General features: G+C 47.1%; 1 protein-coding gene across 1 annotated transcript; it reads left to right on the top strand.

Moving 5' to 3' along the window:
* LOC128711467 (sestrin homolog) lies at positions 1–26,497 on the top strand. The gene is made up of 7 exons (XM_053806345.1): positions 1–51; positions 24,827–24,991; positions 25,061–25,243; positions 25,340–25,577; positions 25,670–25,976; positions 26,051–26,345; positions 26,411–26,497. Exons 1-7 carry the CDS (start codon positions 1–3, stop codon positions 26,495–26,497), a joined length of 1,326 nt encoding a protein of 441 aa, XP_053662320.1.
* The last annotated feature ends 1,260 nt before the right edge of the window (positions 26,498–27,757 follow it).

The following is a 27,757-nucleotide window of genomic DNA, read 5'->3' as shown; positions in this document are numbered from 1 at the left end:
ATGTACTCCATGGTGGAATACTTCGGAGACATGGGACAAATCGGGCAGGACGTAAGTATTGTTGATGCATTTGTACTAAAGCTCCGTAGATGTAGTGTAATGCGCTTGGGCTTCCTCCACCGTCCAGCGCTTCCCCATTGTGTACTGCTGTGCCGACGCATCCGTGCATGAATACTGACTTATCTTATTTGCTCCACATTGTGCACCCCCACAACCATGTACGGCCGTCGACTTCGACCTTCTTCAGCACGCGCAGTGCGTGTCGGCGGGGGGGTTTTTTTTTGGTCTGCCTGTTGCTAACCGCTACTGCCTCGAGCTGCCTTTCATAGAACTTTGGTAAAGCTTCGACGCTTGCCGATAAGAAAAACACGGTCGCACCATAGTGCGGTGTCGGCACCGAAACGGGTGTCCGAAGACATGCATTCGGCCGCGGGCAAGGCAACGCAGCAAGGTTCATCATGCCCAAGTTTGCCTACAATTTCCGTGTCCCACGCAACAAAGCGTCCGAAAGGCACCATCTTATCCCGCAACCGTAACCGCGCTCGTAACCGTGGGCTGTCAATCTCTGCACTCGATCAGGGCACTGCATGTTCAGCACATTTTGTGATAAGTGTTGGGCTTTATCACTTCCTCGCCCCGATTCGTGATATCGATTCACAGCCGAGTGGCGGGACGTGTAGGGGAGTTGCGCTCCTGCTCAGGATAGAGGTCGTGAGGTCGTTATCTAAACACCCGCCCGCCCGTGACGTAGAAGCCTGAAATGTCAACCCAACGTTACTGGTGAGCAATGTACGGAACCAAAAACCGGCGGAAAATGGTGCTCGTCCTCGTTGTTTGGTCGAACATTTGTCACAACATCGAACGAAACGCGTCCGCACGCGAAAGGTTAACGATTCCCCGTAAAGTTCTCGTCCGTGGCGCGCACTATTCTGCAACGGTGCTGCCCCAAACAAACAACCGTCGGCAAGAACAGACAACCAAAAACAATGGACGAAGATTACTGATGTGTTTGTTTGACAACTGCAGCTGATGTCGTTTGTGCCTCCCCCCGTTTGGGTCGATGTCTTGTGTTAATCCTTTGCTCTAATTGACAAACCAATCCGGTAAACCGGCCGGTCTTTCGCGTTCGGTCGAGTTCCGCGGGGAACAAAGCTGTTTAAGCAATTGCCGACGCGCTCCGGGACCGTTTGGAATAAGGGTGGCCAATAAAGTGTAAGCTTTCCTTCGTTTGGCTTCATTTGGCCGCGTTTGCGACCCCAAACGTGGGTTGTTGACGATGGAGTAAATCCTGAGCATAGGCCGCACATCTCTCAGGGTCCCAATGTGTGGAGGACGTGCCGGTAAATTAAAGCAATTACCGTCAACCGGCTGCGCGGGAGAGACGATAAATGTGTTTATCCTACAAACAGTAGGCAACAGCAACGATGTTCTGTACTCACACGCGGAAGCTTGGACGATACAGGCAAATTATGCACAAGTGGCTATTTATCTTCTAAGAGAAGGAGCTTTTCCGAGGTTATTTCTGGCCAGCTGCTCAAAGTATGTTTGTTAGGTGTAAAAGATTGGAGTCCAGCAAAATATTGAAGAGACGTTTCCATCCACATTCAAGAATTATTTAGATTAGACATCTGCCTGAGAGCCGCATGCTAAACCCTAACTCAATTCTCGAGAGTCTTCGCCGTCCACATTCCGCAAGTCACGCATCCCCTTATCAACTGGGCAAGCAAAGCAGATCGATCGACACAGTATATTGCTGGCCCGTATGGCAACCGGCCACGTTATCGGCATGTCGATTGCACTTTTTTTTTTGTCGATTCGCACTGTGCGAATGTAGGTGAATAAGTACTTGAACGATTAGACCGTCTCAAGTACGGTACAGCGTCTCAAGAGGTTCCACCCCGTTAGATAAGCGGAAGCAACAATGTCTGGGTGTCCTCGATGTCGACGTCTATCTGGAACACTCTTACACAGCTCACTTTCTCCTGTCCAAAGCCTTCTCCTGGCGACAAAGCGTCGTATGCAGTTTTCAAACCCATCCCAACCGGTGGAGTGCACCAAAACCGGGCAAGACTTTGCAACAATGATGAGACAAGCGAAAAACAAAACCTCCAAGGGTGAAAAAAATGATAAGCCTTACGGTGAGCACTGTCGTAGCAATGTTGTTTTTTTTGTTCTCCCTCAAGTGGACCCAAAAGAAGGCTGTTCTTCCGTTGCTAGGCAGGGTCAGCCAATTGGTCACGAAATTCATTCGCAAGAACGGAGCAAACAGGCCAACCGGGGGCACGAACACGTTTCATCCGATGGCAGCATAACACGAGACCGGCGAAATCGGCACCCGATGGCACCCGATCGGCTGACTAGTTGTCAAGTGCGTCGTTCCACCCCATCGACACCATGACAATGGCGCGCTTAGTCATACCCCTCCAGCCCCACATTGGCGGCGAACTTCAGCGTCAGATAATTGCGCGATGGTGGCTTTCCCTCCGGATTTTGTGTGAAGCCGAACGGGTGATGTATCTGTGAGCACTTTTTTTCCCAAAAGTTGACCGATCGTGCCATGTAATTCGCACCTATTGGTGAAGATCATCGGCGACCACCAGGAAAGTGTTTCATGGTCGACAACTTCGTTGGGAGCATATGAAAAAGCGTACATTACTAGCGCTTATTATTCCTCTAATTCCCATGATTAACAGCGCAACGAGGAGGTCAATGACTTCATGAAAATCGTTATCTATCCACCGTACCACAACTGCCAGTTTTTCCTTTTATCGTGTGTCAGTCCAAAGCATCACCCGGCACGATAAGAAAGGCAAAAATCATCGAATCGTATCGTACGAGCCCAGATCGATACTACACATTATGGACACACACTGCTTATCTTGTTGACACGGTGCTATTTTCGTAGTTCCAGCAAGTGAAAGATGATGATAGCTATCTCAAAAGCCTCCTATTTCACTGCCGTAATCTGATTGGACAATCGGTGTTACCCGGGGTACCCGGGTCCCTTAAGGAAATTCCTGGAATTGAAAGATGTCCCCCTATGCAAGATGTCAAGATGCCCACCAGTCAAGTCTCACTAACCTGCAAGCTGAAGGGACCGCAATCTTAAAGAGTCTGGCAACTTTGGGAAACAAAAACAATTGGATGATATACTATTTATGAATGGCAAAAGTCTTCAACCATACTCTGTAAACGCAACTATCATGAGCTGTCATTGGGGTAGATCACGCTCTAAGCCAGTTTTTTGTATGCGTTTTGACGTTTCCAGGCTTATCCGCTTACAGCTCGGCATACAAATGGCAAACCAAGTTAAGCCTAGGAACGAAGGATTAGATTGGTTTCTCAATGAAAGTACCCAAGTACCCAAAACCCAAACTCGACAAATGTCAAAACAAAGAAATTTGCTAGCTGGTCTGAGCCAGGTTAGGCCAAGTTTTCCGTGTGCGAAAAAGGTAAACAATTTTTTTTTAACGAAAAGAACTGAAAAAGGATTATTTGATAATCAGACTTGTATATTATTTCAAATACATTGAAATTAATATTAAATTACTAAACTTAAATCGATATTTCTCAAATTTTAGTTTCACAAAAATGATCCCTTGTGCATTCTTTATGTCAAAATCCTATGTCCTTTACGAATCTGTACAGAATGATACAGCCCGGTACCTGGATTATTTGACAGATACAGGCCTAAAGCTTAAGCTTTCTAACTTTTGATCTACCCCATTGACAGACCCCAAAACACGGCTACCTTAGAGAGACATTGGTATACAAACATCATGTCCAGCTTAGAGAAAGTGATGTTAAGTAGAGTTTACAGCAACTTTACAATCGAGAGACATAAAATGTATTAAAAACGAAGGAACTGTCAAAAATGTTCTTCTTAGGGAGACTTCATATCTTTAAGAGATACTTCCTCAGAGAGACTTCACTGTAATTCTGGAGCTTTTGTTGCGCAATTGTTGTACTAATTCCGCTACTCGATCATTGTAGATAGGGCACTCCAACGGACGATCGAGGCAGATTGCTTCGCTTACGATCATAGCCGCCATTGCCGGCCTAATGTACACCATTACGAAACGAAACTTGTCGTGTGGCAAGTGTCCGATAAAAAAAAAACCCCAACTACTCACAGTGCTACAGTGCATTGCCCTCTGCACATGGCTACATGGCGGGTGCATACGCTGGCCCCGCACGCAATCACGCTTAACACACAGACAGGCAGTACTTGCAGCATACACCATACGCATCGGTTTAATGGGCGAGAAAGAAACCCCCCCCCCCCCACTCGGGTTGGACTGGTGGTGGACTCGCGTTGCGATGGGGTCTTTAAGTAGATGCAGCAACACCTCGACCGGTGCACCGAACGGGCGACCGAGCGCCGTGCCGGCGGTAAGGTAAAGTTCAACCGGTAACAGGCACCCGAATGTGCATCTTGCGTACTGCCAAAAGGGGGAAAAGGAGGTTTCGCAGGGGAAGACAACCTGCGCAACCCAACAAACACTCCAGAGCGGGAGTGTACACATGGGAGTGGTACCGGCCGACATTGGGAATCGGGCACATTTCACCTAGCCGGCTGGAGGCAAAGCAAACAAACTGCACGTCCAAACCCCCAGCACGGTACCGGTAAGGCATTTGAGGAGGCTGGAGCGAAGCGCACTAGACATGGACAGGAGGGCCCTCGTCAGTGCCGGCACAAACGCTGTTGCTGTGCATACAATTGTACCCCTTTGGGCTGTAGCGTTCTACCAAGGAGTTTGAAGTAGAAAAGCAATACAGCTATAGCAGGACTGTAGAGTGTTTTTCACCGAGAGATACTGCCAGATAACTCCACAAAGTGTATTCTGAAGATCTGACATGTTCTAAAAAAGCTACAACAAACTTACAGACATCAATAGCTTCGAATTCTTAAGCTTTTAACTGCAGCCAAAGTTGTTCTAGAGTGCAAATAAGGTAAAAAACCTTCAGTTTTCTAATGTGAATAGTGTCTAATTACCAAAAAGCGGCAGACTGTTTCCGCCTTAGCTCATTAGACCACTAGAACCGTGATCTTCACTTGGGCTGTCGACCTCCGAGCGACCTACGGTAACTTTTCTAGAACACGAAGTTCTGTTGCCCTATCGTCTGCCTAAACTTGGCACCCGAACTAGAGCAACTGGAGGAACCAGCAGACAGTAGGCGGAACAGTGGTTAATACCGAACGATAATTACTTAATTGCCGCTGACCCACTGCGAGTGTGTTCACTAAAGCGTAAACGCGGGATCGGTTGCGTTTTTGTGTTGATCGTGTGTGTGTTGTTGTTGTTTTTTTTTTGTTTACGTTGTTTTTGATTGGAGTTTCATGGTTCGAGAAGAAAAAAAAAACTACACCCGCAGAGGTTGGCTGTGGCAGCGCAAGGGTAAGAACAGTCTTCTAATTGTGCGCCCGTAGAGCTGTTTGTTTTGTTGATTCACACACAACCTCGAACACCTGAGATCGGCACGACGCGCGCTGTGTGTCTCTGAACCTTTATTTATCAAGATCACTAAAACAAGGAGTGCCCCCCTGCCCCGTTGGTGGACGTTTTGGCGAGTGGGGATGGACGACAGCGGGCGCATGCTAAGAATAGAACCTGTTTCGCCGAGATCACTCCTTTTTTCTAAATATGCTCCGATCATGATGCTGTTGATGTCACTGGATCTGGTGAGCGTGGTACGGAAGAACCGGTTCTCAGATCAGTTTGCCAAAGCCGGGACGAGGACGGGATAGCGATTGGTGTGGGCGTTCTGTGTGAGGTCGCACACTTCTTGCGGTGTGACGCATAGCCACCGGTGATAGCCATCGATCCGTAACACCGCTTGGAGGTCGCCGTATGAAGGAGGACCATTGATAGCCACACATACGGAAGCTTCTACACGCAGCGTCGCTTGACTGTGTGCTCCATCCGATCGCGGCGTGCCGTTCAACGGCAACATGACATTGCTGGATATTCTTCAATGTCCCGGCAGGACGATTGATTCGCTCGGTCCCCGGGGTATCGGTGCCGGGGTTTGCAATTAATATTCCTCGCACAGCAAAACAAACATACGGCTGTGGTGTCGAAGTGCACATTCATGCGCGACACACCAGCAAACGAGGTAGCCCGCGATTGGTAGCGTCAGAACCGGTACCGGCTGCGTGGCGCCTTTGGCGCGGAGGAAGCAACCCGCGTCTACCCCGGGGACGCCATGGATGAACAGTTATGGTCTCTCAAGGTTACAAATTAATTGGTGTAAATTAAGCTTTATTATCAACGCTGAATTTGAATATCTTCCCATTGGTTGCCCTCGCTTCTCGCTTCCTTTGTCCGAAACGATGTGCATATGAGGGGAGGGGGTTTTGAACGGTCCAGCACTACGGTACCCAGGCCTATTTTTGGGAAGACTCTCGTTTTGTGGTGGAGTTTATTTCACGATCCACGATCGTGCGTTTCGTTCATGTGTTAAAAAGGGGTTAAAGTGTTCCCTTTTTTTTTGCCAATGTCGCTAACCGGTCATTCTCGCCACAACACACGCCGCGTGTGTCAATTACAAGTAGCTGATGTTGATGTTAGGTTAGCGTATCTCTAGCGATTATATTACCCGGCTTTTGCGTACGGAAACTCCTGGTTGTTAGGACTATGGTTTAGCTACAAACGATCACGTTGCCAACAGCGTAGACACCCTACATCACACTGTGTTCACATGGGAGCGAAATGACACTATGCGAGAATTTTTAGTACAACATCGATCTGGGCCAGCGTAGCTGTCATTCTTCGCTGCGTAGTTTGACAGCTGAGCCGTTGGAGGAGGAATTTGAATGGAAAATTATATTTTTTATTGTTGAAATGTAGAAATATTTATCTAAAATCCTTATATAACTTAATTTTGGAAGCTCTTTTACTTCTTGACTTTGGCTGTAGTTCTGTTGGTAGTGTTGTAGCGATATCCTACTGATACGGGGAACGATGCGCAGAATCTGGAAGGATTCCATAAACTCTCCATTCCTTATCCAAACTCTTGGGAGGATGGGTGATATGGCTAAATTGGAGGGAGGGAGTGTAATCAGCGTCTGCTCTCCATGTAAAGGCCGACTGGCTCTCGCTTCGGCCCTGGATTACTGCATGACTTTAAACAACTGGGAAGCGTAGGCCCTCGGAAGAATCTGCCATGCAAGCCACTCTCAATACAAACTCAACTTATGGCAACAAAGGATTTGGAATTTTGGAAGTTAATTAAAACAAATCAGACGTTAAAAAGTTAAGCAAAATTTTAAATCTTTATTTCTAATTATTCAACACAGTGTCAAATGAGCTTATTTCACATCTGTGGGTGTCCACACGAGGGCATTGCGCGAATTGTCAATATCCAGATGAAAATAAAATGCCTGTTGACAATTACGCCCCTACGACTCAGTTTTAAATCTCTCTCGTGTGAACACAATGTCAAACGCTGTGCCATTGATTTTTAGTACAACGTTTTAGTACAATTCCCAAACAGCGAATCGAATCTAGTATTTTTATTCCATCGTTGTTCCTTTCCGTAAAACCAAACAAAAACAAAAGTATCACGCATCCATTACGCAACAGCGTTAATTACTACACCGGTTCTTGCGATAACGATGGACGTCCTGATAATTGCCGATTAGACACACATCACCAATGATTTGTTTGTACTAAATATTTACACACCACGAGACAGAGAGAGAGAGCGAGTGAAAAAAAACGTCCCGTACGGCAGAACAGAAAAACAAAAACACACTCATTCCGCTTGTGAAGTCTTTTTGGGGTTTTTTGCTCAAGGCAGCTATAATTCTTTTCCTCCTTCGCCGCTGTGCATTATCCCCAAATGCGAAACCCCCTGTCACAAAATGACCAATTTGCTAAAATAGAACCCACTCAACATGCCCGCGTCGAGCGCACCCAACACCGCCACCTTCCCCTCTAACCCCCCCTCCATCCGTTGACCCCTCTCCAAATTGGCGATCATGACACCGTTTCGCTATTTTCTTTATCTAGGACTCGCGAAATTTATGCCATCCCGCGTAATCCATATCGTGGTGAAATATAGTACCGGGTCCCTTCCCTTACATGCGCGGACTCCTCACCATACCACCAAAGAGCTTTGATGTTTTTTTGGGATTGAGGGGAAGGCAGAAGGGGGTGGGGTGGGTGAAAGATAGCTACTGAAATGTGAAGCTAAACAAAATTCCGCAAGGCACCGAAATGCTCCGCCCGAAAACGTTTGCTGCGTGCGAAGACGCGCGTGAATGGTGCTCCTGTTTTATTTTTTTCGCCTCGTGCTCGCACATGACCCGCCAACAAACCCAGCAGCGCGCCCGTTGACCATGGAGGGTTTGATTTATTGCAGTTGGAACCCGCCGTTTGGGGGGGGGGGGGGGGGGGTTCCCTTTTCTTTGGCGTGGCGTGCGTTTTTCCACCCCGATTTGTCGTTTGGACAAACGGTGGACAAAAGTTCGGCGCAGGATGATGATGTTGGGCCTTCCGTCCCATTTCCTACCGTCACACTCGGAGTTTGTTTGCCATTGTGTCGTCTACAATGCGGAAGGCGTTGTGTCTAGGTGCTGGAGTTGGTTTTATGAAAGTTGCAAAAGTTGTCAATGGATGGCATCGGTTTGCAGGTCCATTCTTGCTCGAGTTCTTTCCCCCCAAAATTTGGCAACAATGAAAGCGAGTGTGTGCGTAGGAAAAAGTTGCGCGTCTTGCTGCACGGAGGCCACCGTGTGGTGAAAATGCACATATGGGGAAGGAGGGGAAGGGTGGGTGGGAGTGGTGGGGGAGGGTTGTTTTACTTTGGCATTGATTGCTCGAAAGCCGTCTTCGAAACTACTCCAAGGCGAGCGTTCTCGTGGTCGGCGCCCGGGTGTGGCAACGTTGTTGACCAGTGGAACTAAAAATAGTGGCCCCTACGTAACAGACGATCACCAGAGGGCCATCACTACTGACAGAAAGAGAGCGCGCATCATCATCCTGGCACATCATTCTATTGGGAAGGGCTGGGCAATGTAAACATCATCCACCTCGAAAGGGGATCTCGCGCAACAATAGGCAGAGGGGTGAGGGAACAGATCGCTCGTAAGGATCATATTCATTTGTCATACAATTCTCTCGAATTCGTAATGGTGGAGAAGCTACCGGCACGGCAAACGACCGCAATGAGCCGTAAACAGAGCAGATCACACATCTCTTTAGTGGCAGCAACAATCAGGAAGCTGCCGGTCGGTCTCGAGCAGCACGGACGAAACGCACGTTTGTTTGGTCGTGAACCATTCCCGAAAAAAAAAAACAACCGGCTCTAGCGTTAGCGAATTGGTTTGATTATTGTTGCTCGTAATGCTGGCTCTACCGTAACAACAATTGCTGCCGCCTCTGCGTTTCTCGGCGCAAGGATGGGTGTGGGTGTTTTGCTGTTGCTGTTCGCGGTTGCAGATGTTTATTTTACTTTCTGTTGCTGTGTGCTGCTGTGTGTATTATATTGCTCTTCCACCCAACCACCCAACCCCCCACACCCCTCTTCCCCCTCCCACCCTGTACATCGTATCATTCTGGCGTGTGTAAACATAGAACCGCATGTCGTACACGCTAGTTCAACGAACCCATCTTGGATGGGGAGACAGAACGGGGCCGGTGAAGGGTACCGGTAGGGGAAGCAGCAGCAACAACAACATCAACAGCAACATTTAGCTGCATATCACTAAGCGCACGAATTTACCGCGGCGCGTTAAAAAAAAAAAGGGTGGGTTGGGTTGGCAGAAGATAAGTAAGCTGATCGCGTTTTGCCCTACTCTTGCGCGAAGGTACGCGGCCACTGCCAGCAGTAGACGGTTTGGCGCACTGCAATCCGCGCACAGCGACGACCATTTATTGGTAAACAACGAACAGAAGTACCCCCACCAAGGGTGGATCGGCAGTAGCAAAACTTTAGGGGATGAGCGTTGTTGGGGAAGGGAATGGGGGGTTGTTTTGTTTCTCCCTCCGTGTTTGGATTATTTCGAAAAATTTTCACTACTTTTCGCAATATCCCGATGGACAGAAGAGCATAAATACTGTGTACTTTACTGAGCGCTCAAAACAATCTCGCCTCGTACGAGTGGCAGAACGATCGGTTGTTGCAACTTGCAAGAAAACAAATCATCAACCTTCACGAAAACAAAATAACATCAGCAAACCGGTACATTGCACCCATTTGCGCGGGATATCCGGGGGTGGGGGGGATGGGGGCAAAAGAGGGATTGCGGTCCAAAAATGGGAAGTTCAGGTTTTTGGTCGTAAAAATAGTAAGCTTCCCCCCTCCCCCCCCCCCCCCCCCCCCCATCAGCACGTTTTGGAGTCTGAAAAAACGGAAGATCTCGTTGCTCCTTTGGACGATCTTGTTGCTTTATCACGTCGACAACTTGGTGTACCCGGGGCACTTTAATCGAAACAAATCAAATAAACGCAAAAAAGCGGCACGGTATCGGTGGAAACGGACACCGAGGAAAACATCCATCAGCGGGAATTGTGGCGAGAATTATTCAACAACAACAAAAAAAACCCGCATCCCCAATTTCAACAAACAACACCAACGAAGGCAACAACACACGCACCTTCACGTTAAAGGCCAACCGTTTGATGAAAATACAACCCGTTGAAGGATAAAAAGCGAAAGGAACCGGCACAACAGTGCGTGTGTGTGTGTGTGTGGCATGTTTTTTTCGCCTTCTTTTTCTTCTTGCCATTATCTTCAGTGTGTTGTGGTCCAATTTTAAATAGTTGTTTACCGGCTCTCGGTCGCAAGTTGTTGCTTTCAGCGTATAAATAAATACTAAATATAGCGGGCCGCAATGTTTTCCGCACGTTCTAAAGCTATCGCACCGTACCCGGCCGTGTGTACGTTTTATGTATGCGCGTGTCCGGCCGTGTGTATGTACCGTTCCGTTGCCGGGGTTGTGCACGCATCGATCCTTTTCCTCGCCAAATTGTGCCGCTCTTACGGGCTGGCAAGGATGCCACAGATAGCCGACTGCATTAATGGTAAATATTGGTGGTGAAAACGTGATTTTATTTGGCGCTTTTTTTCATGCGGGGGTGACCAAACAAAACGCACCGAACCACGGGTATGGCAATAATTTACAGTACAATCATACGAGAATTCAGGACCTGTTGGGGCAAGTTACGTATCGGGCCGAAGCTATTTACAATTACACCTCCATCTTGGGGCAGGCAAGTGCTCGAATCAACTTGATCGGTTCATTTATTGCTTATTTTTAAACCGGACCGGATTCAGCGTTTCCATCCCGATATGTACAGTGGAGCGCACGGAAAGTGGGACACGTTGATTTTTGGTCAAATTGCTTCGTTTTTGTGAATGTGGCTGCGAGTTGTGGAAGCGATTCTCGACGTTTTATTGCACTAAGTGAGCAACATGCGTTGGGAGTCGCAAGGAAACATTTCCTTCCCAACAATCTATCAGAACTTGCCTTATATTGATTTACTAGACTAAGGAACTAAGGACTACTAAGGAAGGCCGTTCTCCATGCGAGATTCCAATACCTCAACACCAGAGCTTAAGGCTATGAGAGCACTCTTGATTCAATCATAAATAAGTCTCTTTACAACTGTTGTCTAGAGTTGGACTCTCCTTAGTATCTGCCTAGTGGGGATGCCTTCGACTTAGCGAGATCTTCATATGATCTAGACAAAAAATTGGACTAACGTAGAATTGTAATGGATAATCGATTCGACTCGATGGTATTTCATATAGAATATTGCTTTGAGTTCGTTCTACTTAACAGATATGAAAAATTCTTGCACCAACTACGGAAGAAATGGTCAATGAATTAATCAAGAATTAATGTTATTAAATTGAAGCGTTCCAGTGTGGTCCAGTAAATGATTGGGCTAGTAGTTTCAGTGTTAACCCTAGATTAACCAGTTTTTTAACATTTTTCATTGTGTGTTATTCTGTAAAAAATGTCGAAGAACTTGAATATGTTATAATATTGCTCATGGTAGAATAAGAAAATAGGAGTCAATTATAAGTTCGAACAAACCAACATCTCGTTGAACTTCAAGAGGTCTGGCCATTTCTAGCCAAAGGACTTGCCATTTTTGATTTTCTTTAACATTATTTACCCGCAGCGGGTGTTAGTCAGTCCTGCATACGACGGTGGACCGGTCCGGTCGTGTAAAGACCAATACACCACCGAGACCCTAGCACACCCATCCCGCTAAAGAATGCAATATAATCCTCGAAAACCCTGTAATATTCTTCTTTTTCGGCACAACAACCTCAACAACCCCAAGAGGCCTGCTATTTCTGCCTTTATTTGTCTTTATTCACCCGTAGCTTGTTAGCCAGTCCTGCGTACGGTGGGATTGGTCCGGTTGAGATTTTGGACCCGGTCCTGCCGTGTGTGAAGACCGGCGTCACTACCCTCCTAACCGCTCCCAAACCCCGAAATACAACCGTTTATTAAAAAAACGGTAAAAATCAATCAAAAATAACCTTTTCCTCCCACCGTACAACTTTCCCTGTGCTCAACTGTAAGCAATCGCACCAAAAAAAACCCCTCATTCTTACACCCATTATTCTCACACCGGCGTGAATAAACAGCGACCCCGAGGCCTGGCGATAGCCTATGGTTCCTGCGGCAAACGGTTGACCAGTGACTTAAACTGTCCTCGATCTCGTGTGCACGGGGCACCACTCGAACCGCGTACTCACCGACGTCGATTGCAGAGTGTCCTGTCCTGTCGACAGCGCCTCGTCACCATATACGTATACATGCCCCCCCCCCCCCCAATCCATTTACTTATCTCGCAAAGACGGTTCGTTTCTTACTAGTTTTGTTCGTTCGCTTCATCTTTATTCTCGTGCCTTCCGATGGGCGCACTATCGCACGCCTCCCCATTATAAACCGGATCGGGTGCTGCCACCCAATGTCCTGCCATCGGTGCCGCTGGAGCTGGAGAGGATGACCTACCTAGCGCGAACGGGCGACAACAGGCAACGAGCGCGTTCGACGCACAGGCCAGCGCTGGGTTCGAATGTTGCAAACTTGAACCGAGATTACATCATCCCCGTATTGTATTTCTTGGCTGCGTTGTATTTATGTTGCTGCTTTGCTTTTCTGTTTTGTTTTGGCAAAATTTATGTCCTTTCTGACCCGCCTTCGTCGCGCGGCCCCTAGCTGGCCGGTGCTTACGATGATTGCAAACCGTATTAACGATGCGTATTCAGAGCGGTTGAAAGCCCGAGGTCGCCATGCTTCGGCGGTGGCTCGATGCGTTGCGCCCATCCGCGATAGTTCACAAGATGGGGGAGCAATCAAACTGACCTATTCCTTTTTTGCTCGTTCGCAATCACTTAGCTACTACACATTGTACCCACTGCGCGCCAAGTACGGTGCAAAACTACTCTTCCTTTCTCTCTCTCTGGCCGGTCGTAAAGTATGTGCATCGGAACTGTAACGTTGTTGCGGTACGGAAACAGCGTTCTTAGCCGCGTCACTTTACCAGAAAGCCAAGATGTGTTTGGAGTAGAGATGTGCACGCTGAGTAAGAGTGAGTGAGTGATTTGAAACCTTCGAGAGAGTGAATGAATATAAATCAGCACGAAGAGTTTTAATGACTCCTTTAACCACTTTTTTGCGTTTATACTCACTCTTACTCTCTGTGCCGACTAGAAACTCACTCAGGAGTGAGTAAAACTGTTTTATCACTCTTTGGATTATAATCACTCTGTAAGAGTGAGTAAAAGAGTATTATCACTCTTTTGGGATTGTAAACACCGAGGATGAGTGAGAAAACGTGTTTTATCGCTCTCTTTGGATTTTATTCATCGCCCGCCCTGTCGTTTCCTGGACGTTTCAAATCTTTAAACCCACTCTTTGACTCCGATTCAAATCATTGAAAAGAGTGATTATTCTCATCTCTAGTTTGGAGCAGAGCTGCTTATCGATACAGATGCAGAACCGAAGAAATTGAAATCAACTGAACTGTCAAACGAACGATTGAACTGTCAAACGGCACGGGCACGTACGCGAACCTCGCCCCGGTTCGATTGCGTCGCACAGGTTGTTTAGTTTGTATTCTAAGCATTACCGTACCAGCCATGATGCGCACAGAACCTCACCGGTGTAGGAAATCATGGCTGTTGGTGCAGAATGCCAACAACTCCACAACCCTGGCAACCGAACCGCAAACCACGCGAACCGTGCCGTACAGAAGACACGCCTAACCTTCAGCATAATTTGTCCATTGAGCTTGTGTCGGGAGGGTTGTCCGAGGGTCGGGGTGGTTCGTCTAATAATAGCAACCAGAACGGGTGGTCGGTGGTGATGCATGGAGCATTCCAAACCATACCCACATCAAATAACACCCCCATCAACCGATGATGGACCCATTTCGGGGGAAGTGGTTTCACCCCCGAAACCGGCGACACTACCGGGATGGGATGCCCGTACACACACACACTCACACCGACATAGATGATCGCACTTCCTAAGCTTGAAGTGGCTTATTCTCTCTCCCCCGTCCCACCCCCTTGCGCCCCCTCTCGCCCATCCCCGGATGGGTAATAGGAGCGGTTCGGGAAACCTTGAGCTTGCACCGCGAACACGACGCACTACATACGGGCCCTAAAGGGGGAAGTATTCAGTGCGCATTGTGCACGTTGCCGTTAAGAGACTGCCCCCCCAGTGCCCGGTTGAGTACGCGCTTTGCATAAACGTGTTGCTGGGGATGGATCCTGCTTTTTTTTTTGTACAGCGAATGTATTGTTTGGTGTGTTTTTTGTTTTTTATTTCCACCAAAGCGATGTATCAGGTATGCTGATCTTTGTTTTTTTTTGTGCTCATTCATTTGTGGATCCATGATGCGCATGTTCACCTTACAAAAGGGGGAGGGGGGGGTGTCTTTAATTATGCTTTTTTTTTGTTTGTTGGTTCGTTTCAAATCTGCATAAAATGCCACAAGTACTCGTTTAGCTACAGATCGGACAGTGATGTAGCTGTTCCCCGTAAGCCAACCCTGCTCACAATTACCCAAACGTACGGATCGAGCGGATCGGGTGAGATCTTATCCGGGAGCTTAGAGAATCGCCGTGTAGATCAACCTGATCTACGACCTTCCACAGGTTGATCGCGGTTTGGCATCCAGATCTCCAGATTTGGAGCGGTGATTCCAGTGCCGTACAGACACGGTAGGTGACACGGTTAGCAAAACAACCACAGCACAGGAACTCGGAACGATCGCGACTATTTCCAACGCGGCCCGAAATCTCCATAACAAATCGTATCGCACCGGGTATGCGAATGTGTGTGTGTGTTTGGTGCTTTGTTTACCACTGTCTTTCCGTTTTAATTTATGCTAATACGATGCAATAAATCGTAGATATCTGAAAGAAGCGGTTGATCCTCCCAGCCCTCCCCTTCCTTTGTTTACCTTTGTGACAATATCAAAGACTGACACGCACGTGATCACCCCCGGGATGGTGCAGATTTGCTGTTTCGTTGGTTGGTGTCACTCCCCCCCCCCCCAGGGTACCTAAAATGGTTCGCAACTGACGAGCGAATCAATCGTTCGTAACGTGACAACAGGGGTTTGGGATTGTGACGCAGAACACGCAGGGACACACGCCACCCAAAGCGACGAACCCGCAAAAGGGCGCACTCGATCGAATGGGTCTCGAGCGGGAAATGCACAATGCATAAAACATCACACTCATATGGTACTCGCTCTTCCTATTTGGGTTGCAGGAGGGAGGGTGGGAGGGTGGTAAGATCTTACTACTTGCAATCCATTTGCCTCCCACACCTTCTTGGTGACACCGCAAACGGCACGCGCCGTCCGAAGCGTTCGTACGTACATTGTTTGCCAGCTTCTGGAGACCCGGACGGACTTCTCTGGTTCATCTATGGAAAAGTTAAACCTCACACATATTTGGTACCTCCCCGCTACTGCAAGCGTGTCGCGTACGAGCTCCCCCCCCCCCCCCCAACTGGAGTGCATTTGAAATAAAGTGATTTATGAGTGATTGTTTTTTATTGCCATCTAACCACCCCCGGCGCGACCAGTATCTTGGTCTCGATCGAGTGTCACCAAATGCAGACCGACGCACGCCCCACTTGTGAGAGAGGGGGGGGGGGGGGGGGAAGGAGGGGGTTATGTGGAGCCATATTTTGTAATTGAACTTTACGACCGCGTTGCATACAAAGTACGCTTCGGGGCGAGTCAAATGGGTAGTGATTGAATGTAATCGCCATTGGGTCTGTAACGCGCCCCGTTGGAGTTTCGAGTGCGACCCCCTCCTAATGGGTGCTGCAGTTGGTGCGACGATCTGAAATTATTCTTTACGCCCGTACGCTTATATAAGTACGCTAAACTAGTTTCCTTTTTGCTAGCAAGCACTTTAAAGTATTAGTTTAGTGTGAAGTAATGCACCACGCGAAGGAGGTGCTGCAAAGCACATTTTCATTCAGTGGATACCACACTTGTTCGCTCAGTGAATGACATCCATTTACGGCCATACTGGTTTACTTCAATACTCTCTGGAACAGTGTTGAGCGGAACGGATCGGATCGGATTCTGGGATTCGATCCTTCACCGGATCAATCCGGATCCAGTCCTTAATCCCAAATTGGATTGGAATCCCAAACAATCCTTTTGGATCCGAATATGACGACAATCCGGGATCGAAGTCCAAAACAAGGGTCCAGATTCGGAGGATTTATCATCCGAGGATTGGTAATCCAAAACAATCCAAAGTAATCCAAAACAAGATTTTTTTTTGCAAATCGTTCGGGATTTGTGATGATAAGGACGTGGTACTGGGATCCATATTATTTATTACAAAAATAGAATTATTTCGTATAAATTCGAGTGAAGCAAGATTTTGTTCTTTCACATATTTCTTCTTCTACTTTAAATATCCAAAATAACAAAATATGTTCACAAAAAATATATATATTTCGCCATCATTTACTGCGCATTTTCAGAAAATGGTGAAATTGTGAGAATGTTTAGCATACATCTTCACTTGGATGTACAAAAATATATTCTTTATAATCATAAAGAAGAAGACACTCCATTTTGTCCGAAGAGAGATTCGGATCGGATTCGAAGGATCGATCCCATGGTGGATCCGGATCGGTCGGATCGAATCCCTGATGGGAGCGATTTTTCTCATCACTACTCTGGAACATATAACCATACGTGGATGATATCATCGATTTCACGATTCTTCCATTCTTCCCGGCTAGAAATTATAAGCAAAAACAGATCGGACGGTGACGTTTAGGGGGGCCGTGATAGATCGGTGTATGTTTTATTTCAACTCGTTATTAGAAAGACAGCAACAAACAAAACCAACACAACCTGATCTCGCCTCTCGAAATCTCCTAGTTCACACAAAGTTCAAAGCCAAGTTGGTGTCTTCATTTTCTGGTGTAATTTATCACTTTGTTTTGATTCTCCAACGGGGGCCCATTAGTGGCAGTATGAGCGGATCATCCACCCTCCCCCCCCGGGTTGTCCCAAAAGTTTGCGGATGTGCTCGTCGTGGGCGTCTTGCCGGCCGTTTCGACACTGCGTCAAAGCGGTCGTTTGTTCTGGATGACCTGCCGAGGTCCCATTAGTTCGCGCAACTATCTCGGTTCGCGGCTAGTTGCGTGTGTTTCCCTTCCTTCATTGTTGCTTGTGTTAACGTCTAGTTGTACAAACCGATCGATTTCAGCCGGCGCCAGCCAGCTACGCGATCGCCTTGTTGCGCAACTGTTAGCTGAAGCTCACTGTCCGCCAAAAGGACATAACCGGTGGAAAAGTGGCAACGATTCGTATTGTTTCCGTCACATATTTTGGCTGGTGGACATATTGGACATGGGGGAGGGGTATAAAAAAAAGAATTTCAAATTAACTTTATCCTCCCCGCCGGTGGCATACGATGCGTTCAACACGAGAGAAACGTCACGGATAAGTTGCTGCGTGAAATATTTCAACTTTCCACTTCAAGTTCGGCTCGCGTAACGCAATGTTTACTTGTCGCTGTTGCTTCACAGCTTGGCGCGGTAAGATACGCGTAGTGTTCTTGGAGTAGCGTTCTTCACACACTTCACCAACGACACCAGGCTAGAGAAGGCAGAGAAGAAGAAAAAAAACAATCTTCCACCATGAAAACAAAAAAAACACACTTAAACTCGGAGAATGTAGGAACCAGAAGGTCACACACGCGAGTGCGTCGCAGATGCCCGAGTTGATTCTGTCAACAGATTTTGTACATTGCCACCGCATGGGAACCGCCGGATGGGTAGGCAGCGTACGGCGTTTACTATGGTACCGGACCGATTCTGGCCCGGTTCCGACTCGGGTCAGCTCGGGTGCGGCGCGGTAAAGTCTGTTGTAAACATCTCATCAACTCCGAAACGATCTTACGGGAAGGAGGACAGTGTTTGGCCGCAGCAAAAGCTGGAACGAGTGGCGACAAGGGAGCAAGCAAGAGAGAAAGAGAGAGAGAGAGAGAGAGAGAGAGAGAGAGAGAGAGAGAGCGTGGTGTGCGTGTGTTGAAATATGTTCAACCCCTACCAGAAAGGATTAAGTGGAGCGACTGAAGGATACGATCGTCATGTTGATGGACAGATCTTTTTCGGTTGGAAATTAACTCTTATTACCAACTAACAACACATTCGGATACACGGGGGGCATCACAAAACAGAGGTTCAACCTGTGGGTATCCGGCATTTGGGACAAATGTTTGATTGGTTCCCGGCTTTGATGGATTAATTGCTAAAGGCAGTGACGCCACGAGAATACATAACATTTCTCAGGTCTGGCAGGTCTTATTGACTGTCATTTATCAAACTCAAACCGGTCCTGGTCAAGGTCACGGTCCGGTGCAGTTCCGCGTACGGCGTTAACCTGTCCCGAAACATTTCGCCCAAGGTTCGCACTGATCGCACGATGACTGCCGCCCATTATATCGGGATCCCGTACTGCATACTGTGGCACTATTTGGCATAAGCTTCTAGACCCGCCGCTAGCAAACGCCTCGCAAATGACCATGAAGATGGTTTTTTTTCCCCCCCTGAGCACAGTTGTCTACACTTTCCCCAAACATCCTCCGCTTACCAGTGTGTTTGCGCTATTGGGACTGTTTGCCGAACCGTTGTTGTCGTTCCATTGCGAGCGCCGTGATGGTCCGTTTTGGTAACATTTTCCATTAAACTGTCAACACAGGCGTTTGGTAAACGGCGCCATGATGTTGACCACACTTTCTTGACTATATAGATATTGCGGTATCAGCAGTAGTTGATGGAGGTCAACTCTACTCCATCCCATCCACGAGCAAGACGATATCTCGGATGATTTCTCTACCGACTACACATCCACACATAGTCTTTTCAATCTAAAATTAGCCCTGCTACTTCGTATGACACATCGCATCAGTTCCCCGATGACTTAACGATGCTCAATAAATAGTATACAGTTGATAACAATGTACGATGGCGTTAAACATACCTCCTCACTCTCTATCTCGCTGCATACAATGTGACATTGTGAGTAGGACACTGCTCAGCGGGATTAGTGCACCGAAGTGCATAAACAACCAGGTACTAAAGATTATAAGATTTATCGGACATGCTTTACTGGGTGCTTCGTTCCAGTAGTCATATCTCGAATAAACGACCTTGGATTCCTATGAGTGAAATCTCAACGAAAGCAAATTTCTCCAACAGGGAAAGACTTGAACCAGCAATTCCACCAAGCACTGTGACAAACCTTACGTAAATCAAACCCCATTGGAGTGATTCCCATTCATTAGTGAAGCAGTTCTGTGCACGGATTGCACTATAAATTGTATCTTATCTCGCAGATCAAGAACAAGACCCCGAAGGAACTCCCCCCCTTCATGTGCATTTTGGCCGTTGTTTTACATTTGGTGCGCGATCCGGCCATTGTTTGGGTCATAAAGCTTACAGCGCAGCCCGGTGCAATAAGGAAGTCGTGCCGGCAACAGGATAGTGCGCAGCGAAGCTGAGTTCGTGCCAAATGGTGTTCGATCGTCCCCTATGCGAGCTCGTGTCGTGTCGTAAAGATGACGGTGGTGATGGCTTCCGCAATGCATGCCCGGAAACAACTTCCAAGGGAGATCTGCAACTTCAGATGGGGCACGTTTTGGTCATTTAAGTTTGCCGGCTGGAGGACGTGTTTTATTTTCGTTCTTCAATAGCAACTTTCCCTCTGTACGCTTGTACTTAACGGCGGCGTTAGCCTTGATCTTATTGAATGCGACGTGTTCTTATGGGCACCCTGGTAGTTCCCTAAAACAAGAAAAATGTTACGTGCTTTATAATTCGATAATTTCGAAATGGAAATGATAGTTCAATAAAAAAAAATACGTGTTTTTGTTGTAATAAAACAAACCGGACACAGCTGAGTAGGGTGCGCTAGGCAGTGTCATTCTTCTCCACAGCTGATGAGTGGATTACAGCGCATCGTTTCGTGTAGCTCGTTACCGATGCCAGCACGATGATGAATTATCCACAATTTAAACGGTGAAACAAACCTCCTCAACAAAAGGAAAAAAACACATATGTACCTCGCACGTACACAACTCCACATATTTGGCCGTCTAGCAACGGGCGCACGTCGGTGTATATCGGTGCGGAGTGGACGCAAACTTGCCGGGAGTGAAATGTAAACAATTTAAAATTGACGACCCGCTCACCTGCGGTGCTGCCTCCCACCACACGCCAATACAGCGACACACATGCGCGATCCATCATCATTGTGCGTTGCCACTCTTGACGAGCGGGTTTGACAGCTCGCGACGATCATATGTTCGCGAGCAGCTGTTTTACCGGGGTTGGCAAATAAAACTAAAGAAGATAAAAAACACACACACACACACACAGCCAAGTCATACACCGTTTTGGATGCCAAACAAATATGCAAATTCGCTGACATTCGGTCACGTTAACACTACATACAGTCGAAAAGGAGCATCCAGAAAGTGCGTGAAATCTTAACCCATTGTTACAGTCGTGTGCAGTGGTGCTAGAATAATGGAGCCACTTTTGGAGGTTTTTTTTTTTTGCTGGTACCATGGGGGTCACATTGCACACACGGGAGCACAAGCAAAGGTTCACAAAGAGTTGATCAAAACGAATAAAAAAAAGACCGTCCAATAAATGGCAAACAGCAGTAGCCGTGGTGGTAGTTGTAGCAGCTACACCGGCAAACAACTGTTGCCCCGACAGCCATGCAAACAAATTCATTGCGAGTGAGATAATCATTATCACACGCCGTTGCCTCGTGATGGGACGGCCAGCACGGCGATTCGTGATGGTTATGATAATGAAACCTGATAGCACAAAGGCATGCGAGGAAATGGGTAAGATCGCGCACATCGGTACGCGGGACGATATCTGCAGACGCTGTCTATTGGGCGTTGTCTTTGGCAGGATGATCTTGAGAAGTCCGCAACATTTACCAATATTTGCAATAAAAGTACACTGTCCGAAGAAAAATTGAACTCCGCAACTTTTATACACATTTCCAATAGAAGGACACTGGACATTGGTACATTTTGAGGGCTAGATGACCAAAAACAAAGAGCCCCGAACCAGATACTATCATAGACGAAGTTCAGAAAGTATTCTAATAACATCGCAGACGAAGAATTGAACTCCGCAACTTTTATAAATATTTGCAATAGAAGGACACTGGACATTGGTAGATTTTGAGGACCAGATGACCAAAAAACAAAGACCCCCGAACTAGATATCATCATAGACGAATTTGAGATATTATTCTAATAACATCGCAGACGAAGAATAAAAGTCTGCAACATTTACTAATATTTGCAATAGAACGACACTGGACATTGGTAGATTTTGAGGACTAGATGATGAAAAAACAAAGACCCCCGAACCAGATATCATCATAGACTAATTTGAGATATTATTCTAATAACATCGCAGACGAAGAATTGAACTTCACAACATTTACCAATATTTGCAATAGAAGGACACTGGACACTGGTAGATATTGAGGACTAGATGACCAAAAACAATGAGTCCCGGACCAGATATCATTATAGACGAATTTGAGATATTATTCTAATAACATCGCAGACGAAGAATTGAACTTCACAACATTTACCAATATTTGCAATAGAAGGACACTGGACATTAGTAGATTTTGAAGGCTAGATGACCAAAAACAAAGAGTCCCGGACCCGATATCATTATAGACGTATTTGAGAAATTATTCTAATAACATCGCTGACACGGTTCAGCGTTCCACCCGATTCAGTCACTCCCAGTGTCGAACGGTTTGTTTAACCAAGGCGCTTTATGACGGAAGAGCAACTAATTATGATCGAAACCACCATTAATCATTTTATCGTGGCAAATTTACGACGAAAGATCCAGCTGCTCCGATACGCCCAGGCAAACGGCACAACATGTTGTACGTGTGTGTACGCGAGCTTGCCAACACATTCTGTCACCAGCGGACGGTCCGCTTGGCGCTGTTCACGGTCCGCATCAGGTTTCCCGTGTCGTAGCTGCCGCATCGAGTGTCCTCCTTATTATTTCTTCTTCCGTTCAATCCCCTGGCCAAACCTTCGTTGTTGCCAACACCGCCGGGTAGCGAAAGTTGAGTGGTTGCGATAAACAAAACTGTTGGACGTGCTACCGAATCAAAAAAAAAAAAGAAACAACCTCGAATACGGGGCAAGAATGTGCGCTACAGATGTTTCCCATTAGCTTTTGCGCGAAACCGTCGCTTTATCGGCGGGGTTTTGCATGACGGGCATGCAAACAGACACCGTGCGAGTGGACCTGCTGCTGGTACAGCTGGATACTAAGCACTTCCCATTTGCTGATGCGACAGAACGTGTGAGCGGGAGCGTTTGGAAGGGATGGGTTGAGGTCCATGTGAGGGTATGTTTCAAAACTGTTGTATTGGATGATTATCTGAGGATCTCATCTGTGTCGTTTGAAACCTCAGGGATTCTAATTTATTCACAACTAAAAACATGTTGTCAACATGGCCCAACAAACATTTTTGAGATGAACGACCAGTTGTCCAGTGTCCATAACTCTGCTAATTCTTCAAGAATTCAAATGTCAGATGTAGTGTCTACCTAAACTTCCACCACCGAATTCGTCTACACTATCATGTTCCTGTCGCAAAGAAATGTTTGGACAACTTGAACATCCTACGTAACCTTCTGCCCGCAACTAGGTTAACGATAGAGCCTGTACACGATCCACCTATTTAAATCGCGGTGAGCATCACCAATATAAAAGCCTACAATGTTGCCGGACTGTGTGCACTGATCGGGTAAACTGGAGTACGCTGATGCAACGCCGTGTGTTTATTCGACTGCTTATCACCGGCTGCGAAGCAGGAAGTCAGCGACCATTCCCGATCGTTCTCGCTGAACCGGTGACAGTAAACAATGCCACGCTGCATCTGGACGCCGCACCCTGCAACACGGCACCTTCCCGCCAGATTATGGCCGACGGTGTAGGGATTGCCTGCACATACTGGGGCCGCGCTTGTTGTTTGCAAAAAAACAAAACAAAACAAAAAAACAACAAGGAAATCTAGCGCTTATCTCACAGCCCATCCACCACGTACCTAGGCGTGCAGGGTCGGGACTTTTTGGTGCAATGCACGGCAACGGTAGCTTGCCTTTCCCCCACCCCGCCACAAAAACCTCCTAATTGTCTGGACGGCAGGGACACACACCGCGTTTTCATCGTGCCACACCGAACTTGTTTACCCCGGGGCGTAACAGATGTGATTCTCGATTGACTGTGAAACCGCACCGCTGGGCGCTTAGATTTGCAAGCGGAATGTGGCAAAGGTGGCGGTAATGCCACTTCCGGCTGTCGTCGAACAAACGTTACCACGGGGTGGGGGATGAAGGTCTAATGAAGGTGCAATATTTATCCACATTATATGGTACTCAATGTAAACGGACGTTTGAAAAACAGGCGACAAAATATTGTGTCGAGCAATGCAAGTGGCCGTTTGTCCACCATCTCGATGGCCGGTATGGTACCGGCTTTTCTGATGTTTACCCGCCCGTACATCAAGTAACCTAACCTCACCGGCCACAGCTACTTGCGTCGATGGCGGAACGTGGTTGTTATTTTTACCGACCCAAAACCGATTCGCAAACCGTCTGTCGGGGCTTCACCGAATGACGTTGGTGCTGGTCGGAACGCTGCGCTGTTTACAACAGCTACCGGCTGTCGAACAACAGCTGATTGGAGGGTGAAAGCAAAAACGTCAACTGTCCCGGCTGGTTGGCCGATTGGCAAAACAGCGGTGGTTGGGACTTTTTTTTTCCTTTAGCTGTTCGGAAAATTCCCACCAAGGTGTGCTTTAAAACATCCCGATTGACGGTTCTTTTTTTCACAACTAGCTTTAGCGATCGGTCGATCATGCGATCCAGGAAAATAGCTTGAGGGTTGAAAATAAAAAAAAAAAGGAGTCCATCATAGATTCGCGAGGTCAACTTCGCTCGCTAGCCAACCGCGCTGCTATTGACGTCAAACTCGTTTTATCAGGACCTTCGGTCGCATTGGGTCAACGGCCGCCACTGATGATAATTTCTGCGGGAGGACATCTTGAGATTAAAGAGCCTCACGCTTCTTTGCGCTTATTGTTTTGCAACCGTACCGTACCGCGTTAACCGATGTGTGACGTTATGATCTTGTTGTTTTGTCTTTCCTTCATTGCTTCCACCGTTCGGGTTGTTTGTTAAACTGTTTTTTTTTTTGACACATTTCTTTGCCCTTTACCTCTTCCAGTACGGTTCCAAGAACTCGCCAACAGACAGCTCGAATCTGGACCATGTCACTAAGGTGATCGCATACCATCCACGCTACCTGGACCACTTTCTAAACACACAGAAATTTGTCATGCAGTGCGATGGACCGCTGGCGTACGACTATAGGAACTACATCGCTATTATGGTAAGATTAACAAGTTCACATTTAAGCCTCCCTCCACTCGGTCACTGATGAGTTATTGTTTCATTCCAGGCTGCTGCCCGCCATAAATGCACGTACCTGGTTAATCTGTATGAGGAAATATTCCTGGCGAACGGTGGTGACCCGAACTGGCTGAACGGGCTCGAACACATCCCGGCGAAACTGCGTGCCATTTCAGACATTAACAAAATCCTTGCCCATCGTCCATGGCTACTAAACAAGGAACACATCGAGGTTAGTGCGGGGACATGTTCCACTGTCCATTACTGCTACTAATGATCCGTTGAATGAAGCTCAAATCATTGTCCAAATGTTTCTTTACATTTCCAGCGGCTTACAAAAGGGCAGAACAGTTGGTCACTGTCCGAGGTAGTCCACGCGATTGTGCTACTGGCCCACTACCATTCGCTTTCCTCCTTCGTGTTTTCCTGCGGGCTTACCCAGGAGGTGGACGGCGCTAGTCACAAAATTGAAAACAACAACGTTCTCACCCAGAAGACTGCCTTCAATCGTTTACATGATCTGTATAATTCTCAGCATCCCGAAAACCTCCCGAATAGTGATGATGGTAAAAAGTTAAAAAAAAAAACCCGCTACATGCAAATAGCACCGAAACGTCCCGCCTTACTGATCTCCTCGGGATCTCCTTGTGCTTCACAGGTAATATCCGTCCGGAAGTGAGCGTCGATGCGTTGATGCAGCGTATGAAGCGTCTGTCGGAGAAGATCGACGAATGTAGCGAAACAGAGCTCAGCAATCGCTTCAAGCATGTCGAGCAACAGGCGGCAGAATTGCCGCCGGTTGTTCGGGAGGCACCGGCAGATGTACCGCAGCAGATAGGCCGATACGTTGACGATCCGTGCTTCACATATCAGGATTTCGCTCGTCGTGGTGCGGAAAACATTCCGCAAACGTTCCGGATACAGGACTACTCCTGGGACGACCATGGATACTCACTAGTTAATAGGTAAACCCCTATTTCGGCGACGACGGCAAAACCCCTCGCTAACACGCTGTCTGTTTCATTGCTCCCATCTGCAGATTGTACAATGACGTTGGGTTCTATCTGGATGACAAATTCCGGGCGGCCTACAATCTAACGTATTACACGATTGCAGGACGCACGAATGTTGACACGTCCAAGTTCCGCCGTGCCATATGGAACTATATCCAGTGCATCTACGGCATCCGCCACGATGACTACGATTACGGGGAGGTAAACCAGCTGCTTGATCGCTCGCTGAAGATGTTCATCAAGACGGCCTGCTGTTTCCCGGAGCGCATCACCAAGCTGGATTACGACAGTGTGCTCGTCGAGCTGCAGCACAGTGAAAAGGTAGATGCTGCCGGTAGAACGTCCTGCAACCGATATACTAACCGCCCATTTCGTTTCGCTTCCAGGTTCACATCAATCTTATGATCTTGGAGGCCCGCAATCAGGCGGAGCTGCTGTATGCCTTACGCGAAGTTATGCGATACATGACATGATTACCGACCGGCGGCATGAAGCCCTTTGGCCAGTTTTGTGAGCTACCTACCACCTACCAAGTGATGGAGCACGAATGTTTTTAGGGGCGGATTACGTTGGGAGTTTGGGAAAAGAAAATCAAGGAATGCGTGATATAGGCAGGTAACGAAGAGAACTATGGTCGGTCGTTTCGTGAAACGTTCAGGGTGAGGTGTTTGTTGTTTTTTTTAGAAAGAGAAAGAGATATTTGTGAGCGCGAAGTTGTTGCTGTTGTGTTATTGTTGTTAACTATTGTACTACCCGCTACATTACTGGGCGTGTGAGAGCTAAGCGTGATAGGATTGGAGGCAACTTTTCGAGTGAAAGCAGAAGAGACGAAGGGAACGTACCGCAAACGAAACCGGAGCCTTGGAGGGACCGGAGTGATGTGCAAGCAAATGGAATATTTAGATGGGTGATATAATTTTACATAAACATATTACATATATACACACAACCACACACAAACGATATGGATGACCGCTCTTCGATGCGGAGAGAACGCGGCACACTCCCACAACAAAGTACTAAGAATATGCTGCTTGTCTCAAAAAGGAAGTAAACACTCGTTCAAACACACACTAGCATATGCCACCGTTCCGATTAGGGAGGATGTTATCAGGGAATGTAGATGTTTAGAACAGTGAGCAAAACGATTGGCAAACAGTAGATGCATGCACCAGTACTGACTACGACTACATGTTACGCTCGGGCAAAGTTACTGTAGATATTGTACCACTTCCTATCCTTCTAGGTCTCGCGTACCATTTTTTTTGCCAATGGACGATGTCCATTTTTCGGACGAACATTATATTAAACGAAAAACAACTTTGTATTACCTTTTGACGAAGCGCATGCAGAACTCAAACAGAGCATAACAGTAAAGAGTAAACATACTGAGGTCGGAACAAACGCATTGCCCAATAATGGCCCGATACCGATATGTAGTATGGTGGCGCATTGCTAGCATAACCTTCCCCATGCTGATCTCACTGTGATACGGTTTTACTTCTATTGCATTGCTGTTGCATCAGGGTTTCAGTTTGCAATCAAACGAAAGGTGAACGTCGGCTACTTCCTTAATGTAGAGTCGTATTCATTGCATTCAATAACTGTCAGGAATACTGCTTCCAACCAAGCCATAGTGAAGGTATCTTTGTTGCAATTGTATTTGTTACGTTGTTTACTCTTGTTTTATTAACTGAATTTTAAACATTGCGACATCAATCATCTTGTTCAAG

The sequence above is a fragment of the Anopheles marshallii genome, chromosome 3, assembly GCF_943734725.1.
Source record: "Anopheles marshallii chromosome 3, idAnoMarsDA_429_01, whole genome shotgun sequence".
Classification (NCBI taxonomy): domain Eukaryota; kingdom Metazoa; phylum Arthropoda; class Insecta; order Diptera; family Culicidae; genus Anopheles; species Anopheles marshallii.
This window is presented reverse-complemented; position numbering and strand designations above follow the sequence as displayed.

What these genes read in the sequence shown, in the direction of transcription:
- LOC128711467 (XM_053806345.1), top strand. Translation starts at nt 1, where the DNA reads ATGTACTCCATGGTGGAATACTTCGGAGACATGGGACAAATCGGGCAG. An exon ending in CCTCCCGAATAGTGATGATG is followed by an intron (nt 25,578 to 25,669) that starts GTAAAAAGTTAA and finishes TGTGCTTCACAG; the next exon opens with GTAATATCCGTCCGGAAGTG. An exon ending in AGCTGCAGCACAGTGAAAAG is followed by an intron (nt 26,346 to 26,410) that starts GTAGATGCTGCC and finishes TTTCGCTTCCAG; the next exon opens with GTTCACATCAATCTTATGAT.